At 33.3% G+C, this 20245-nt stretch overlaps 2 protein-coding genes across 10 annotated transcripts; one reads left to right on the top strand and one right to left on the bottom strand.

Moving 5' to 3' along the window:
* The first annotated feature begins 343 nt into the window (after nt 1–343).
* On the top strand, nt 344–15075 carry LOC127062999 (open rectifier potassium channel protein 1). 7 transcript variants are annotated; one of them, XM_050992109.1, is made up of 9 exons: nt 344–570; nt 3819–4227; nt 4921–5599; nt 9731–9907; nt 10087–10461; nt 11116–11378; nt 11454–11609; nt 11675–12829; nt 12951–15075. In XM_050992109.1, exons 3-9 carry the CDS (start codon nt 5458–5460, stop codon nt 14037–14039), a joined length of 3357 nt encoding a protein of 1118 aa, XP_050848066.1. In that variant the 5' UTR covers nt 344–570; nt 3819–4227; nt 4921–5457; the 3' UTR covers nt 14040–15075. The 7 variants fall into 7 exon arrangements, with proteins under 7 accessions (XP_050848066.1, XP_050848067.1, XP_050848064.1 ...); XM_050992107.1 differs by lacking the exon at nt 344–570 and adding an exon at nt 1232–1363; XM_050992114.1 differs by lacking the exons at nt 344–570; nt 3819–4227 and adding exons at nt 8844–9145; nt 9470–9584 and having other exon boundaries at nt 5462–5599.
* On the bottom strand, nt 14808–19398 carry LOC127063002 (histidine--tRNA ligase). Of its 3 annotated transcripts, XM_050992122.1 has the most exons (7): nt 18619–19398; nt 18097–18394; nt 17254–17556; nt 16538–16750; nt 16231–16452; nt 15655–16156; nt 14808–15548 (listed from the first exon to the last, which is right to left on the bottom strand). In XM_050992122.1, exons 2-7 carry the CDS (start codon nt 18190–18192, stop codon nt 15073–15075), a joined length of 1812 nt encoding a protein of 603 aa, XP_050848079.1. In that variant the 5' UTR covers nt 18193–18394; nt 18619–19398; the 3' UTR covers nt 14808–15072. The 3 variants fall into 3 exon arrangements, with proteins under 3 accessions (XP_050848079.1, XP_050848081.1, XP_050848080.1); XM_050992124.1 differs by lacking the exon at nt 17254–17556 and adding an exon at nt 16868–17012 and having other exon boundaries at nt 18097–19068; XM_050992123.1 differs by lacking the exon at nt 17254–17556 and having other exon boundaries at nt 18097–19084.
* Nucleotides 19399–20245: the final 847 nt, after the last annotated feature.

A 20245-nucleotide genomic window follows, 5' to 3' on the forward strand; every position in this document is an offset into this window, starting at 1 on the left:
TTTATGATACAAATATAATAGGGATTAAGGAAGATCAACGATATATAATAATTAATTAGTCGATGATATTACGATTTGTACTTTATATTATTTGTCTTAATATTGATACTTTCGTCATAATTACAAAACATTTCGAGTTCGCGAATTCGAACGTCGCGATCGAATAGTTAAATGAAAAATTACATGAGTTCGAAGGATGCGTTTTATTTCTATTTTTACGAAAATTATTTAAAAAAAAAAAAAAAAGAAAGAATGAAAGAAAGATCTTAGTAGACACGATGGTCAATATTACGATTTCTCATCCTCCCACCGTTCCAGAGCTTTTCCAATGGTTCATGACTCGATCAACGAATAGTCTTCGTTCGGCCAAGTACTCGAATACGTTGGTCGACTGTCACGTAAGAATTCAATCTGCCGCGCATCTCATCATCAAAATGGACAATTAATTAATTCGCGTTTGAACTATTTCTCGTATTGAACATATTTGCATAGTCACATATGTACATACCGTGTTGGAAGACCGATCGATTTTCGTCAACTATGAGAGGTCTTATCTACTGTGCTTAAGAGGTATGGATTTTCTGGAAGAAAATTCATCGATTTTACGAAAAAGAATATCACGACGCTCGTCCCAACGGAAACAGGTGTCTATGTGTGCGTGTGCGTCTATATAAAAGAAATTATTATAAATTTTTCGATCCGACATCGATCGTTCGATCAGAAATCGAACTCGTTCGTTCGACTACGTAAAAAAAGAGAAACAATGGAAAATTCAGTGTTTGACTGAGTGATTGCATTTTCCAATTTCTCTGAATTTATATATCGATTATATTGTGATACGATGATTTAGACCTTTGCCATCCGAGTGTTGTGTTCTTTGTCAAACATTTAGAGAGTGCTTTCGTTGTGACCATCGCCGTCATTCTTTTTTAATCGCGATGGATCTTACAGCGAACAATATCGAGAATAATCGAAATTCATGTTCCCTTTCTTTCACGTTTTCCGCTAAATTCCCCTTTGATTAATTTCTTATTCATCACTTCGGACTTTTCTCGCTTTTCACTGAACAATTAAAAAAGAAAAAAGAAAAATGTTATTTACACGCGTGTAAGTGTAACGTGACGTAAAAACGTGTAAATCGCATAGCGACTACAGCGTGTTATGAAATATCTGTAAAATGTTTCTCCCTCTTCCTTTCCTTCTCCCTCTCTTTCTCTCTCTTTATTCTTGCGATAAGGAAAGCTTTTTTCAATTTACGCGCATTATCATGAGCCGATCTCGATAGAGTGTTATGTATGCGGAGATAATTCGATAAATCCAGGATACTTTAATGGGGGCCTATATCTTCGATCAACCAAGGAGAGTACGTTCTATTAAAAATTGTGCACTCAATAGAAGAACAAAACTATAGGTCCTCTTCTTACGATTCTCGCGAACAACTCTTTGCTTTATGATTAACATCATCATCTTTGCGATCCGATAAAGGAGCGCCTTTGATATATTATATTACACATTTTTTTTTATAGATTGTGATCTCTTTTTACGACTTGTTTGTATTTCTTTTTATGCCGTGACATATAAAAAAAAAAATGAATATTTCGTGAGAGTAAATTTGCGAGTGGCTTTTGAAAATGTTGTTTTAAAATTGTTATTAGTGTTATATCTTCTCAAATAAATTTCTATGATAATAGCCGATTAAAGTTAATCTTGAATATCTTAGATAATGCATCTTATTTAAATAAAAACATTTCGAATAACATGCTAGAGATTAATCACGATTACAGATAATAAATTTAATTTATTCTTGAAGAATTTGTATCGATGATGTTAACTATTCGATGAAATTGATTGATAGTAAGAAGATAAGCTATAGTGGGTTCAATGTATTACTATTAAATGAACAGAGAGAAAGAATGATCTCTTTTTTCCTTCTTTCCAATGTATAATTAAATCAAAGTTATATTCTTAATTTATTTTTCAACCAAAAGCTAAATTAAAGTTTTTATTAGGTATTTGAATAGTGATTGATTAATCCTAGCTTTGTTACTTTATACTGCAATAAAATACATCGCCAAAATTAATACGGTCAATTATCGTACGATATAAAAAAAAAAACAAAAGAAAAAAACAAAATAAGCCGATTAGGCATATCATTTACAAAGTAGACTACATCCTTTCTATCAAGTAGATAAAATGTATTTCATTCGCAATCGTTCGAAAAACAAAAAAGAAAATAGCATCGAAGATGCTGAACAACAATGGAGACATGCTTACGATTACTATTATCACGTTTCTATAAATACAGTCGACAATTGAATTTCTTCACGAATTGGCACATACCATACCTTTATTTGCATATTTCATTCATCATCGATTGTTTTATTTTTAGTTTTTATCCTTCTTATCGTCCTGTTTTGGAGAATTCAATGAACTACTTCACTTATTTCAATTACTTTAGCCTTGACAATTAAATTGGTACATATTTATGCACAATGATTAAACAGCAAATATACATTTATTATTATATATTTTAACATTTGACTATAGTCAATCACAGAGATTTATCTCCGCACATGATTTACATATATTAGGATGATATGTCTACGTCAAATGCAAATGTACGCCAGTGTAATTATTGTCTGTCGTGATTAACAAGTGAACGGAGCTTCTTCAAATTTCACTGTAATGTATCGCATGTCGTTGAAGTCCGATCTTTCATTTTGTTTTAATGCACAGAATACTACAGAGAAATTACGTTTGTTTGTTTGTTGATTTAACTTCTTCTTTGTTTTATCTCTTTTTCTATAAAAATTTTATTTCATAATATCACTTATCAATATCAATATCAAAAAAAAGAAAGAAAAGAAGACATTTCATCGACGATACACAGAACAGTTTGCAAAGAATACAGTCGTCGTGTTTATTTTTTAATTTACGATTTTCCGCATGATCCAGAATGCAATGTAATTTTGTTTTTTCCTTTTAAACGTAAGACTCGCGTTCTCTTTCTTCATATGCAGAGGTAATCGAAATATCCAATGTCTTCTGTGCACCATATATCATTACACATATATATAGTATTGAAACGCGAATTACGTCGTATCGGTACAAACTAGCAATGCCCACATCGCTACCTTTGGCAAACAGAGATCGATACATAAGATGGAGCAAACAAGGATACCTACATAGTTCGCCTCATAAATCCTCATTGCAGACGTAACTGTTCGTGGAGATCTCAAACGTATGATGCATGTACATATGTACAGTATGAAAGCATCGTTGTCTTCTTTTTGCAAGGACGACATTTCCAATGTAACGTTCAATAGCCACTTGTCCTTGTTCGTTCATTCTAAGAACTATTTTTTTTTTTTCATTTTTTTATACCAGATACTGTCCCTAAAGAATTAAAAGCGTATTTTATTTATGATGTATATATAAGTCTCTAGGATTACAAAGGTTATTTAAAAAAATTGATAATTTTTAGGAATTAAGTCTAATGAAAGAAATACTGTACATATTAAAGTTAGATGATCTAAAAAGATATCTACTGATAGTGATTTCCTGTTGATTTTTTGTTCTTTCATTATGATTACTCATAAAATTAATCCAATTTCTGTCAGTTTTTCACTATCTTTCGATATATATATATATATATATATATATATATATATATATATAATTTATCGTATGAACTATGATGAAAGATGACATAGTGAAACATTATGAGAACGTGTCGTCCACGATCGAGGACGACTTTTGTTTGCGCTGCAAATCATCCAGTCGTGCAAAGAGATCGATCAATTTTTCGCATTTTACAGTGTTCGACTATTCGTTCGTTTACATAAATGACGACTAAAGAAAAAATAGAAAGAGAGAGAGGGGGAGAGAGAGAGACCTCATCGTCTAAGGGAACCTTTTTTACTCTTATGAAACATCGTAGCGACGGCAGAGATCAGTCACGTTTCGAGGTAAACGCGTATTAAACCGAAACAAGCAAAATTTGTCCATTTTGGTTTGTCCATTATCGGCGAAGCCTCGAGAAAGAGAAGAGCGAGATTTTCCGAGATTGAAAAGCCTGCCGGCATAATTGGCTCCTTTCAAAACGGCGCCCTTTTGTGCACCGAATGAAGCTCTCTGTTCTCCATTAACGAGCGCAGCGTATTGTCAACCAGTACTCGCATGTATTGTCTCTGATGATCCACTGATCTCCTCGTGGTTAAAAAAATAGTGAGTAAATACTTTTTCCCTTATACGATTTCTTTGATTAAATATAAATAAGTAAACAAGTACTTTTTTCTCTAAAAAAAGTGTTTTCCAGAAATTTCTATCTATTCTTGACTTTTTTATTGAAATATTAAATTCAAAAAAATACTATCATATACCCATTAAATTTAATATTAAATTTGCGACTATTGTTAAATTAAATACACCGATTTTCTTGATGACCAATGAACGATAGTATTATTCATATACGTACGTAAGAGTAAGTATGTACGTACAACTAGCTTTCCCTCTCCTTTTAACGAGGTCTTCTCTCTTTTCATCCTCTCTTTTTCTCTCTCTCTCTCTCTCTCTCTCTCTCTCTCTGTATCTCTTTCTGTCTCTCTTTCTCTCTATCGTTCTCTCTCTCTCTATCTATCTATATATCTATCTATCTGTAACATAACGAATTCGTAGCTGCAACGCGATCGAGCAGCACGAGCTTTTTATCGGTGAACAAACGCAACAGGCATTTGGAGATGACGCGGATTATGAGAGAGCACTTGTCAAAGCTTCGATAAAAAACTTAGTTCAGATCACGTAGTTAACGAAATTGTAATCTCCGAATTAGAAATAATTGTAAAAATGGTTTGTCATCCTAGATCGGATCATCGAGCAATGATATAAACGATTAAAAATTTTCTGTCTTATTGTCGTTAGGATCACCGAAGCAGAGGGTTGAACTTTGGATGGCATCGGGAAGAGGAAAGAAGATGGCGTCTTGGCGAAAATGTAAATAACCGTAAATAAGACGTTCAAAGAAGAAGAAGAAGAAGGTAGGATTAGAACGATAACATCCATCGTTGGCGATCGTGCTTCGTCGATTGTCACCGTCGCTTCGCGATCAACGTCGATAATCGGTCCGTCTTGTAAGGTCCGTGAAAGAGAAGCGAAGCACGTGAGAGATCTTCAGTTAGCTCTGCGAACGCAGAGTCAAGAGGTTCATCGGACATACCAGGGACAAAGCAAAGACAAAGTTGAATATAATACACGCGTGTATACGAGGAAGAGAGAGAAAGAGAGAAATAGAGAGGGAGAAAATGGCTACGCTGACCCTAGATCATCGTCATTGTCCTAGAAAACAAGTTTGAAGTCGAGAATCACTCGACTACCCGTAGTTTCTCGTGACGACAACAACTAAGTCCTCTACGAGTTGGCCAATTCCCATCAGCCGTATCTCGTTCTCTTCCTCGGAGAATGTCGAAGAAGCAATGGATCGTACTTCTCATGTTGTTCCTAGCTTATCTCTTTTTGGGTGCCTCTATCTTCTATCATATTGAAAGCCGGCTGGAGATCGAACAGATCGAACGTGCCAAGGAAAAACGCATCGAGATCAACGGTAAGAGAGAATGAGAAAGAGTAAAAGAAAATGACCCTTTAAATTGATAAATTACACATTTATTATCATGAATGATTCCATATTATTACAACATTGACAGTTGTGCCAATAATTATGAAGATAGTCGTGCGTGTAAAAAATATAGCAAATTACGCTTGGTAGCATGATCTATATATGCGAACTCGTAAGTCGAAATATTTCGAAACGAAAACTGTATGACTTAGATCATAATTATCGGCTCTGTTTTACTTGAAAATTTGTCGATTTAAGATTGAACATCCGTCTAAGTAATTAGTCGTATATCATAAAGAGAAAGTTATAAAAAACAAAAAAAAAATGAAAAGAAATCACTCATGATTCTCGTGCCGTTTATTTATTTACGGTCATTTTTAAAGATATTACACGAAATTAATTTTGAACTCGTACGCGACGTTATTCGGTCGTCGCTTCGACCGTGTTCAGCATACATACATACATGCATACATACATATTTACATACATATTCTTGGTTTCTTTCGCAAGGACAATAATTTTGTGGAGACTACGTCTACAGGCCACGTTCACTCGTTAAATTCGCTCTCTGTAAGAGGGCAATAACGTTCCTTCATTCGTTCGTACGTATGTACGAACGTATAAACGCGCTTTTTTGAAGTCATACCGATATACATAATTTCCTTCGTCGTTCGGCTTTGTCATCGTAAAAGATTCACGTATGGTGAAGAAAAAGACAGAGAGAAAGAAAAAGAAACTTATCACGTATTCTTGCGAACGAATTCCAAATTTCAGTATTAGAAAACGTAATTCTCATTTGAAATTATTTTAAACGAGCTCGTTTGAATTCGCTAAAAAACACATTCATCTTTTTGGAAAAAGAAAAAAAGAAGCAAATCGTAAAAGAGTTAACGCGAAGTTACCGACGCGTCAAAATTTTCCATGTACGACGTTAAAATATTAACGTATATACACAAATACACGGTTATTAACGTAGATGTAAAGTTAAGAAAAACGAGTTACGTCTACGGGATTACTTTTCCAATAGCTTCTTCGATAAGAGATAAGCGATACCATATAGCTTCCAGGTATTACGATACTACCTTTAAACGTAAATTTGTGAGAGTTATCGATTAGGTACAATTGTGTATGTATTTGTCGGTGTGTTGTCAATATACCTACTTTACGAAGAAATGAACGACAACGAGGAGCGGCTATGTGGTTAGGAATGTAGTATACATAAAGATATGTATATGTATTCTTAGTTGCAAATGAATTCGTTTAAAAATTCGCTCAAATATTTCTATTACCAATTGAGCAATAGAGAGAACACTTTTCGTTAACGACAAATCACTTCCGTTAGATTATGTACTAAAACGCTCCCACATGTCATAGTACTGTTGATAGTCTCGGCCAATTGCTAGATCTATTGAAGACACTGTCAAACGAGCCTACATAGGCTTGATAACTATCGAACGTTCATCGTTTAAGAAAAATCGTTAAAAAAAACATATAAGATTATTCATAATCAAACCATTATTATTGTAAGATATCATTATCGTATCCCTGTAATACACTGATAAATTCACAAGCATTTCATAGAAAGTATAAATCGTACGCAAAATCGACCAACATACCAAGCTGTGTTACATATCATTATGCTCCAGTTTCTACCGGATTCGGACGTATTCGTTAATTAAGTAATGACACGGTCGTTGGACCGAATCATATATGTCTCGCGACTTCGCCTACGAGAATTTTGCATAAGAGGATGTTAAAAATTCATCTTAAAATTGATAAAATTCAACATTTAATATAGAAGTATATGTTCTTAAATAGTATTCTTCTAAGTGTTACGATGTTTTCTTTTTTTTTTATCAGACGTCTTAAAATCTATTAAAATATTTTAGTTTATTTTTTAATGCGACTCCGAAGGAGAAAGAGAGAGTTAAAAATCTTCTTTGAAACGTTTGTTATTCTTTTAGAACAGAAGTTGGACAATAACAGAACTGATACCTTAAAGTATTACATCATAAGAATTTTAATTAAAGTAACATAAAGAAGACAGATTACGAATTACGCAATGGCCGATACATAAGTACGCGACGTTTTGCGGGCTCAAAGTTGACCCGTGATATCACTACCATTTTCGTATTCATAGCCGTGCCCCGAAAGTATTGTTAAAAGAAAAAAACGAGTTGCATTCAAGCGGACGAGTCACAATGCCGGCACGTAACGCTACATAAACTTCCAGTGTCAGTGTCGTGTCGAGAGGGTTAAGCGATCCAGTATTGAAATACTGGACCGCTCCTACTTCGCATGCTTAATGATGAACCCGTCGAAAATAAACATAGGGTAAATCACAAGTTAACTCGTGGAATTATAGGGTAAACTACATTTCGTGGTAAGTCGATATGAAATGTGTAACAAAATTTCGAATGAATTCGAACGGAGGATGTTCTCATAGTTAATCGTTATTTTTTAATTTTGACATTATTCTTTAATCCTCTATAATTCCACAAAAATTTCAAATTATACACATATTTTTTTCATTTAACGAATATATCATTCTTTTCGCCGCAAAATCAATTATTAGTTCATATTTCAAGATTAAGCTCTGGTAAATATAAGTTAGACTGTAAGTTTTATATCATACTGCTTGTTTTGCAGACCCAATAAAAAATTGGGCTATAAAGAATTAACTTTTGCGGATAACAGAATTTATCATAAAGATTTTTAAGAAATGAAGATTGAGTTAATTTTAGCCGATTTATTCAATACGCGTCGATTCGTTTGTATATATATATATTGATAATGATATTTTTTTGCGTAAAAATTTCTATTATGATTAATTGATATCATCGTAGTAAGTATCGCGCGACTAATTTAATGAGTTCTAATCTTATTTCTCTTTCTCCAACGAAATCTTACATACTAAAATTATAAAATATTTTGCAAATTTATGCTATGTAGGTAGCTATAATATTTTGTATCTCTTCTCGCGATCAAAAAAGTAAGAATATCAGTTGTTTATCAGGAACATGACTGGTATAAGTTCAATTGTGCTCAGATAATCCGAACTAAGCTTTAGTTTCCTTTTTAATCATTTCCAGAATCCAGCATTCGAGGAAATATCATTTCTTTCTCTTTGAGAACGATGTAATGTTAAAAGACAATATAGAAAATCACGAATAACAATCATTTGCGTACATATTTCTGGTTTATTAACAGTTCCTGTTGATGTAATTTCTAGGATATTTTTCTATAAAGAAAAAAGAATGAATACATATGTGAATGAACGAACAAAATTCGAATCTAATACGAAGGTTGCATATCCTATATTGCACGAATAAAAAATTCGATTTAATTGAGGCAAACGGCCGATGTAACCAGCAAATATCGGCTGATAAGATAATGGCTGACAATTATCTCGAAGATAGTCTCGTTTAAAGTGTTAGCCGAGCTACCCTGCGCAAATTAATCGAGAGAAATGCAGATAATGAAAGCTAACTCCAGGAGTTATTCGTGGATACTCGTACAGATCGTTTATACTATGTATGTATAGAGATATACTAATTCGTTTTTTTCTTTCATAAGAACTCTTTAACAATTGTCGAGACGAAACTGCAGTGTTTTCTACCACCTATTTATTAGTCAGGCATATATGTGTGAATGCTCAACTATGTGTCATCAAAATTACGTCGCACAAAAGCATTGATGAATAAATTGCGATCTATAATTTATATTCAAGAGTAGCTAACTCCTTCGAAATAAATGATTCGAATATACTCACCGTGTATCGTTTTATCGCGAATCTTTTCAATTTTCAAAGTATACGAACAAAAATATTTCCTGTAACTCGTTTCTTTTTCTCAATAGATAAACGAGGAAAGGAAAAAATATTATCTAGCGTGAAGAGGACTTAATCAAAGGATCAAGAAGATTTTGGTTTTTTTACGTTATCGTAACTACCGTCATTCAAAGAAGAAACATTGTTAGATATCGAAAATTTATTTTATTTGATAATTCATCGAATCAAGATTTGAACGTAGTGCTAATGAAACTTCACGATAATCCTACATTTGATTTATGACTTAATCTCTGCTTAAAGCATTTCATAACTTTTTCTAAATTTTTCAGCTTTGCTTCTCAAACATTACATTCCCAGTCCTTCACACAATCAACATGAGATCTTCGAACGATTGACACAGTATTGCGGCAAATCGGTTTACAATTACACGGACGGCGAAAGTGATCCATTAAAATGGGACTTCTACAACAGCTTCTACTTCGCTTATACTGTCGTCAGCACGATAGGTGAGTCGCAGCCATGTTGAAAATCAAATGATTGCAATTTCGAATGAGATTGAAATAATTCGACAAAAAAAAATAATTGCAATTTTTGCTGTATTAAATCCCAATGAAAAAAAAAAGAAACGAATCAAATAATCAATCAACTTCAATCTAATATCATCGAACATCCTAAAAATGTGCAGGTTACGGAAATTTAGCACCAACCAATATGCTGAGTCGCATATTGATGATGATCTATGGATTGCTCGGCATACCGATGAACGGTATTTTATTGTCTCAGTTAGGAGAGTTCTTTGGTCACGTCTTCGTAAGGGCTCATCGCAAGTACAAATCCTACAAGAAACACCAAAATGATTATGCGAAGAAATTGACGCCGCTTGAAACAAGAAAAGCTGGTCTCGCAGCACAAATCTTCATGTATCTCATTCCTGGTTTCGTCATGTTCATCTTCTTCCCGGCTTTCCTTTTCTCTCATTACGAGGGTTGGACTTACGATGAAGCTGTTTATTATGCTTTCGTAACATTGACAACAATTGGCTTTGGAGATTATGTGGCAGGTCAGAAAAAATAATTTTTAAATAAATAAACATTCGTCCACCAAAACGCAACTAATATACCGAATAAAATAATTACATCGGCTAATATTGAGCGAAAAGAAAACCGAAAGAGAGAATGAGGTAGAAAAAAGATCTTCCTTGAGTTAATTTCCTATCACCCCACCAGTCTATAAACAATTAAAAAATCAATTAGCAGCATCATCGGTCCAATCAATCTAGAATATCGTTAAACTGATTATGTCTCCTTGACAATCTGCACGCATAATCTTACACATAAAGCAATGTAAAAAGAACAAAGCGGCAAATAACGTAGAAGACTCGTCCGGGTCAATTGATGTTACTTGATGCTTTCAATTCTAGAAGATTTTATATCTGATATTCAATTCGTGACTTATACATTTCTTAATAAATTTTTATATGCTGATAATGCTGTTCATACGTTAAAGGCTGGACTACATTTGCTCTAACACTAAAATCATATCTTTCTGTTCATACATGCACGCAATAGAGAGAAAGACTATTTTTTTCTTGGTAAGTAAAGCCTAAATAATTGTAAGTACAGTCAATCAAGAATCATCAGATATCCGTATAATGGAAACACAAAAAATATCTAATTGTTGACATATTATCGAACAAATGACATCGTGTTCACAGGACAAGACAACACGAAGGGTAATGGATTTTTTTTCGTAATGTACAAAACCTTCCTCATTTGTTGGATCTCCTTCGGATTAGGCTATATCGTCATGATTATGACTTTCATCGCCCAAGGTATGCGTAGTAAGAAGATCATCAGGATCGAGCACAAATTGGCGATGAATCTAAAACACACGCAAAGCAAGATATGGAACGAGTTTAACAAAGAGATCAACTACTTCCGAAGAGTCTTTAATGAGCTTCAGTTTTCCAAGGTCAAAGTATGTATCATGTATATCCATAATTTCGTCATTGATATCGTAAGTGTAAAGTTACCCTTTTACGTTATATTTTAGAGGGTCTACGTCGATGAATATAACTACGAAATACCGCCGACCAAATTTTTACGAAGTAATAGTTTCCCAGATCTCAGAAAGTTGATATATGGTGGCTTTGAGAGTTCAGTACCTTTGCATCCTCGGCGTCGTGCTAACAGTGAAGTAGTACCGATGGTATGTACGAAATATATACATAATGATTATTTCAGATAATTTTTTATCAACCGTATGTCATCCAGGACCCATTAGTACGAGTGGTATCGGAAACTGATCTCCAACGAATCGACAAAACGGCTACATTTGCTGCTCACGCGATGGTACAACCAGCGGAACTGTTAGCAAGATTGGTAAACGTTCTGGGCTACATTCCACCACCTGATGATGCTAATGATACTTCCGATTGGGATCAAGAATATAAAAACAAAGAAGACACGAAAAAGACAGGAATCGAAGGAATCAAGGAAAAAGATATCTTTAATAAACAGAATACTTGGAACGAGTCAAGCTGGAGGATCGGTGCTGATAGATTTCCTGGTATGATGCCACGATCGAGAGCAGCTAGCGAGGTGAGATTGGATATGGGTAAAAATGATTCGAACATTCACCAACAAAACGGAGAATGGACTTGGTCCGGACCGGCTGCTTCGAGGAAGATTCAGGAATTGATAAAAACTCGTAGAACTGGTCTCTCTGGTATCAAGGACAGTAAATCGTACAAATTTCCTTCGATCACATTACCCAAGTCGGTACCAAAGAATCTCTTCTCTCCGTGGAGACGGCAATCATCGAACAAAAAGGCATTGGACGCTGAACAGTCCATCCAAAAGGGCACTCTCCCTGATATCGATCTCGAAGCAGGAGAAAATTATTCGTCGATAACAGCACATTCTGATTTGTTTTCATCCAATTTGGACGATGTCAATGAAACCACAACAACATCGAGACATCCATATTACACTCACACAGGTGCCAATTTCCCCAGTTTGATGGAGAGTAATAATATTTTGGAAGAGACATCTTTAGCCGATTTTCTCAGAGCTCTCACTGTTCTTCACGCAAAAATCAGCACTGTACCTAGTGATTACTCGAACACGCGTAAACCTCAAAGGAAAATGGGTACTGCTTCATTGACGCCACCTAAACTTCCAAGTCTCTTCACCTTGTTCTCGCAATCCGCAGATAGTCAAGGTCATAGTCAAAGCAATCAAAACACAGTGACCACGTCCTCCTCCAACAGGAGATACTCTCTAAGACCTAGCGAATACTCACCGGCGTCTACGCCATCGTACGCAAGACGTGGAAGTGCGATCAATCCTATTAAACCCAGAAGGTTTTCCTTGAGACCTGTTGCTACTCCAACCAGCACACCACCAGAATATACAGCGTCCTACTTGGTAAGTACACCTATTGATCTTATTATTTTCTTGATTATACATCGTTATATATCATTTTTCTTCGTTCAGATAACTTCAATAGTTGAATATATCCGATACTTACAAATAAAAATCATTATAGAATTCGCGAACACACGATGACCAGAAATCCCAATTTTCCTCTCTTGCGGATACTTTTGTCTACGAATCTGCTAAAAAGCCACTGGTGCAAATGGAAGGAACACCAGGTGTCTCTTCACCGATCGCAACGTTCTCAAACGTTCGTCGTTTGTCTTTACGACCTATGACCCAAATCCAACAACCACCCAGTCAACAGATTCAAGCTACCAAAGCTTTGCCACGTTGGAAAGCTGGTATGTTGCAACGACAGATCGGCAGGATGAGCGTTCATCGTCGAGTACGAGCATTCAGTTTAAGCGACGTGCAAGCAGACAAATCTGAAAAATCTACTGGTCTAAGTCCATTAGCGATAGATGATAATGGTAAACCAGTAACGTCTATTGTTTCTTCGAGTAAACCGAATGTTTCTGCGGTTCAGAAAACAGTTACAATCGTATCACCAACGAAGAACGAAGTTCTTCGATCGGACAGCAACGAGTCGACCTCAGTCGATACTCGATCCCTCGTAAATACATCCTCCAATCCTTTTGTTTCCTCTTTTGTAACGTCAGAAACACCTGGTAACAGTGATACTACCGATAATCTTCGATTTAAAGACGTTCAAGGGGATGAAGCAAGCAGCAATATTGCATTAAGCACTTTACAGAAAGCGTCTGAACATGAAATCAATTATAATGATACCTCTAAACAAGCTACTAACTCGGAAAACAATGAAAGGAATGTAGAAAATATGGAAGTTGCCAAAGAGATTACAGAAAAATTAATTTTCCATAACGATCCTGCCAGTTCTAAAGAGATTTTTAATGACAAATTGACATCGTCTAAAGACGTATCGTCAGATATTAAAGATAGTTCAAAGAATAGCTCAAAATCGACGATTGATTCTACGATAAAATCTTCGAACGAGAAACCAAGGATATTCATAGATTTTTATAAAACTTCGTTAGATGTTAAAATAGAGAAGCCCAGCGTAAATCCCTTTTTGCAATACCAAGCTACAACGAGTGCTTCTCAATACGGGAACACTAATCTTACGGAGATTAAAGGAGAAAAACGGAATGAAGCGCGAAAAGCATGGAAAAAAGAATGATTTATTTGTTTATAGAAAACATTCAATGAAAATTTTATCTTTCTCTTTTCCATTTAACAAAACAGTCGGATTATATTTGTATAGATTTTCCAACTTCTATAATTTTAAAAAGATTCTGTTGTTTATGAATTTTCACATCGACTTATCATCAACAGGTCTTCTAATCCTTTGCATCTTTCGAAATTATAAATTATGCGATATTTATAATTTAAATCAATAATTTTTAACAATGAGACATTAATTTATTCCGATCGTACAATTTCATTTACGATCAAAATTCGTAACTTCAATTCATGACAATCTTGAAAGAGTTGCATTTACGAAAAAATGAATGCAATATCGATGATATAATACAAACGTAATAAATAATTCACGCTGATCTTAGCAATATTTAACAATAGCTTATTCTTCAGACGTGGCGTGATTATTGAGATTACACTTCTTACTCGTTTGATTACTCGTAGATCTAAGCTACTTTGTCAAAACGATAAATCGCTTTTAATTGTTAAGGTCTGTAATATAGAGGATAACTGTGATAAAGTAATTATAGTAAAAAAACATTAATTATATTGTATATATCATCATGTATTACAATGCTATGTATTTATTTCATTCATTTAATTTAGAAAAAGTTTTTCGAATTACTTATTGCAATACAATAATGACAATAACAATAATCATCTAACAAAGTTCGTTAAAAGGATTTTAGTCTTGATCAAGTTGTTAAAAATTTAACCATACGTGTTATGTAAAAGAAGATATAAACAGTTTAAAAAATGAACAAGTTTTTATTTAATATATATAATAAATTACAATGTTTTCTTGTTAATATATTTTATATTTGGCGAGGCGCATCATAAAAAAATGACTATTCTTCATCGAGTAAATAATATGGCTTATGGCCGTAAATAATGCAAATTTGTATTTATGTACTTTAGATGAGAAAATCATTACTCAGTTAGAATGCAATGTACATGTTTATCGTTGATCTAACTATAAAAAAAAAAAAGAATAAATAATCATAATTTGCTCGCTATGTTGAGTTTTGTAGCCGTTTTCGAATTTCATCGATAAGTTGATCTCTTGGTATTGGAACTTCTTTTCGCGTAGTAACTTCTCTTAAGGTGACTTCACCTCTCGCTAACTCTCCCTCGCCAAGTATTATCGCTAAAGGAATACCATTTTCTTCACAATGCTGCAACTGTGCTAATAGTTTGACGTTTTTCTTGTACGCTTGTTCGGCCTTAATACCAGCATCCCAAAGATCCGACAAAACATGCATTCTTTCTTCATGTAAATTTTTCTGAGCACTAGCTACAAATACTTCTACTTCTGTTGTTCGGATTTTCGCACCTTTATTCGCCATTTTAGCTTCTAAAACACTAAAAATACGTTCGACACCTAACGATACACCTACGCAAGGTATGGTTTTCTTCTTGCTGTCAAACATTCCGACTAAATTATCATAACGACCACCTCCGGCTACGCTGCCGACGCCGATATCATCTCCTAAAAAAAAAATATATATAAAAGAAAAAAACAAACACAATTACAGAGAGTAACTAAAATGTATAACAGTAAAATTAAGAATTTTTTATTATAACAATGCACATACCAGATAAAACTGCTTCATAAATTACTCCCGTATAATAGTCAAGTCCTCGTGCAAGACTTAGATCAAAAACTATCTTGTCTATAACTTTATAGATACTACAATATTTTAATAATAATTCCATAGAATCCAATCCGAATATAGCAGATTTCTGCATCATTAAATTTTCATCTTTTCTTAACTCCGTTATTAAATTTGCACCTCCGGACTTAGACACGTAATTCCAAATTTTATCGGCGGTCTCTTCGTTTAGACCTTTTTCTTCTACCATTTCTTTCTTTACTTCTTCCCAAGGTGTTTTGTCTAACTTATCAACCGAAGAACAGATAGTTCTGAATTTATCTTGTGGAACACCACATGTAGCAAAGATTGCATCAAGTAATGATCTATGATTCAATTTAATTATAAATTTTCCTAGATCCAGAGATTCCAATGCGTCTGAGATTACACGAATACATTCAGCATCAGGTATCATAGGATCATATTGACCAGCAATATCAAAATCCTTAACATAGAAATAAATATAATATATTATATATTAAATGTACAGATATTATAATTAGTATTACAAGTACTTACACATTGATAAAATTCTCTATAACGTCCTTTTGTTGTAGCTGGATTATCTCTTCTATAAACTTTGGCAATATGATATCTTTTAATACTAGATATTTTTCCCATAGCTAGATATCTAGCAAAAGGCACTGTTAAATCATATCTAAGAGCAAGTATTTCACCTCCCTGATCTTTTAAGTCATAGATCAATTTAGAATCTTCGCCATATTTCCCTGTTAAAACATCCTAATTGTCATGTAAAATAAAATACTGCATTAATAATTAAAAAATTCTATCACGATAATATTTAATGATAAATATTTATATATACCTTTAATTCAAAAACAGGTGTATCTATAGTTTCAGCACCATGATGTTTAAATACTGAAATTATTTTCTCCAGGACTCCCAGTCGTAATGACATATGTTCTGGATTATAGTCTCTTGTACCTTTCGGTGTTTTGAGGATGAGTTTACGTTGAACAGCATTTTCCTCTCCTAATTGTGCTTTCAAATCCAGCAGTTTTGAAACTTCATCAGCTATCTGTAAATATCATATTTACTTAATTTTATAATAAATCATATAAAAACTACACATCCCATTTATTTACAAGATACAACGCAATGTATTTGTAAGAAGAGATATTAACTGCTTGCCTACCTGTGGGGCAATAACAGATGTGCAGTAATGTTTTCGTGCGACGATAGAAATTTTGGTACGCATCAGAGATAACATCATTTAGACAGAGAGAATATGGCGCAACCAGAATGAAAGAGAAAAGTCCGCCTCAGTGGTGATTATCAAACTAGCCGAAACAATAGACATAACATCGGTAAGCAAACTGGCAAGCAGCTGCCACAAATTACTTTTATTTAACTATATCGAGAATGTTGTTGAGAAGAAATGGACATGTATCATTACAGTATCCGATATATGAGTTATATTAAACAATTTATAAATGAAATCATAAAATTGATTATTACATATAATACATCAGTATTTAGCAATCTATGGTAATGCTGCTTGCAAGCGACCAACTATCTCACCTTTTTATCAAGCATGTTATTATTACAACAGGAAATATCACTCATATTCTCAAGTTTTTTTGCCAAGGAAGTAAATGATGCTTCCAGGGCAGGAAAGTTTGAACGTTCAGCCTCGGTAAAACTTTTCATGTTAATATACCATCGATTTAAATGTGGCCACTTTGCAAAATTGTCATTATAATTACTTGTACATAAATTGAAAAGCTGATTGTCTTTAGATGAAGGGATCCAGCCGCATACATAGCTGATATCCGCAAATTCATTATTTAAGGTTTTTAAATCAGGCAATATATTTGAAGATCCCTAAAGAATGAAATGTTAAAAGTATTTACAGATTGATAAATACTTCACAAATTTGAAATTTACAAAATATATCTTGAATCTATCTATTAGAAATTTAATAGAATTAAATAAAGCTTGTTACAAAAATATTCAATTTTATTTAATGTTCCAATAAACATTTTCATTTCTTCATTCTCTTTGTTATTATGATAAAACAAATTATAAATTTTCGATTCGTCAAATATCTACAGCGAATACGAAGGCAGAATGTATTAAAAATACAAATACAAAAAAAGTTATGATAATTACAAACATTGATATACATCTTACGATCGTGTTAAACTTTTAAATATAGAAAAACCTATCTCACAATAAAAACGATATCTGGCAATTCCATGAAAAGTAAGTACGTTTTACATCGAGTCATCGTAGCGCAATATTTCTGTTTTATATTACAAATAGAAGCAAGAACTTTAACTTATGAGTATGCACCATATGTACCGCACAGATAAAAGTAATTATTTATTAACGTATTGCATTGTTGACAGTGTATGAGCATACCTGAGTTTTGTCTCCTTTAGCAGCTTTTAATTTTCGTACAAGATCTCCTTGTTCTTTCACTTGTTGCAATAAATCCTCTCTTCCTTTATCGGCCATCACGAACCACGCGGTCCTTCTTAGTATAATTTTCGAACAGTGATATTGAACTCGTCACGCAATTTTTTCGACTCGTTACGTTCACTTGCGCATGCGTAACATATGATTTCGTTATGATTCAACGTATCCGATTTTTAACATCAAGTTTCATTATTTAACACTGCTTCGATTATTTTTCACTGCTACCTTTACGCTTTTTCTCCTTTTAACAATATTAATTAATTTTAATGGAAAAATTCTGATAGCAGAGTTTCCTTTTGAAAATATTTTTAAATAAAATCTGGTAAGACGTTACGACAAAAAATATTTCGTAAGTACTCTATGTATCGTACGATCTTAACCAATCCACTCGATCGCATTATAAGCACTTTACCATTCCCTTACTTTCATCAATTATTATTTGAAACAATTACTTTCTATTCTTACCGTTACGTTCCGTGATATACTTCGTACTGAAGGCTCTTGCAAATATACTTCAGATACTTCGCTCGAGAGATATTTAAGCGCGCTTTTTAATGTCGTCGGTAACGTCGAAATAGCAATAACCTTTGCATATCTTTATCTCTTTTACTTCATTTATTACGTACGTTGTTCAAAAGAAGAGATACGAAATTAAATTATTCTTGACGAGTTTTCCAAGATAGTCAGATTAAATTTACAGAAAACAATTACGACAAATAATTGGTGTATCATAGAAATTTATTGATTTCTGAAGTTTCTATCAAAGATCGATTGTAATACTTTTCAAAAGTGCAAAAAATTTCTATTGCGAAAAAATGTGTCACTTAATAACTATTGCTTAGGATATAACGTCATACAAATGGCATAATATCCAATTATTGCGTACATTGCGGTTGACAAAGATACTGTCTTAAAATATTTTTTCTACTCAATAGTAATCGACAATATCAATACTATTGTGTCATTCGAAGAAAGAGGTCATGGAAGGGGGAAAGTCATTCCCCTGAAGTGTTATTTCCCCTTGATAAATCAGACGTGTACAGTCCGGTCAACAATTTTGACAAAGCCATTCTTCCAAATTAGAAGAAAAGTACAATAGTATCGGATGACTGAACACGACCACGGCAAAACGTATTTAAGGTTCATTGAATCTTCACGTGGAAGTAGAACAATCGACATTCGTAATCCTTTCTCTTCGATAAAGTGTACAATAAGGTGAACGAACTAATACAATATTAAAATCTAAATTGTTAAACTCCTTAAAAATGGAATGTTGATAATTTGTGGTAGTGTATGTTAAATACTAACAATACTAATTTAAATATTAATTTTTGTTATTGCGAAACGCAAATGTACAATATGATACGTCGCATGAGTTCGTCTTAAATTAATGGATTACAAAAGTTATTAACTCAGTACAATTGTTTGAAAATATTTCTTCCGATTTTGTGAAAATAGAAGATTCTAAATTGCACGCATGCAATATATATATATGACGAATCGATTCACGAGAAATAACCAATGAGTAAAGCACGATACATTTCGAACGCCATCTTTGTCACATAACATCTTGCTGATTGGTAAGATTTATACTTTCATGCAATTATTGGAGCTTATTTTAAAGCAAATTCAATAGCGTAACATAAATAATAACTATATAAATAACTATATTATTCATATCGAATCAAATAAATATATAAAATTGATTAGTTTTGAGAACGATTGAAGTTACGCGATACGCGATAAATTTGAAAATTGATATATTTTATATAGTCACGAATAGTATCTAGGTTGAACATCTACGTAATTCCTCGCTAGTCTAATCAATATAGTATATTACATAAGAACTATTTCTCATTTTATCGATTTGAGATCGATACGATATCTTTTTAGATCTTACGTTATTTTAATAATGCTCCATAAGTAAATAATAAGATATTTAGCAAACTCTGAAAAGAAATTCTTATAAAATTTATTTTTATGTTAGAAATTTAAAATTATCATATGATATAAATCGCAAAATACATTGAAAGCATTAAAGTAAATTTACTTTGGAAGTGATAAATAAACAAAACTCTTATATAATTTACAT

The sequence above is a fragment of the Vespula vulgaris genome, chromosome 4 (assembly GCF_905475345.1).
Source record: "Vespula vulgaris chromosome 4, iyVesVulg1.1, whole genome shotgun sequence".
Taxonomy (NCBI): Eukaryota; Metazoa; Arthropoda; class Insecta; order Hymenoptera; family Vespidae; genus Vespula; species Vespula vulgaris.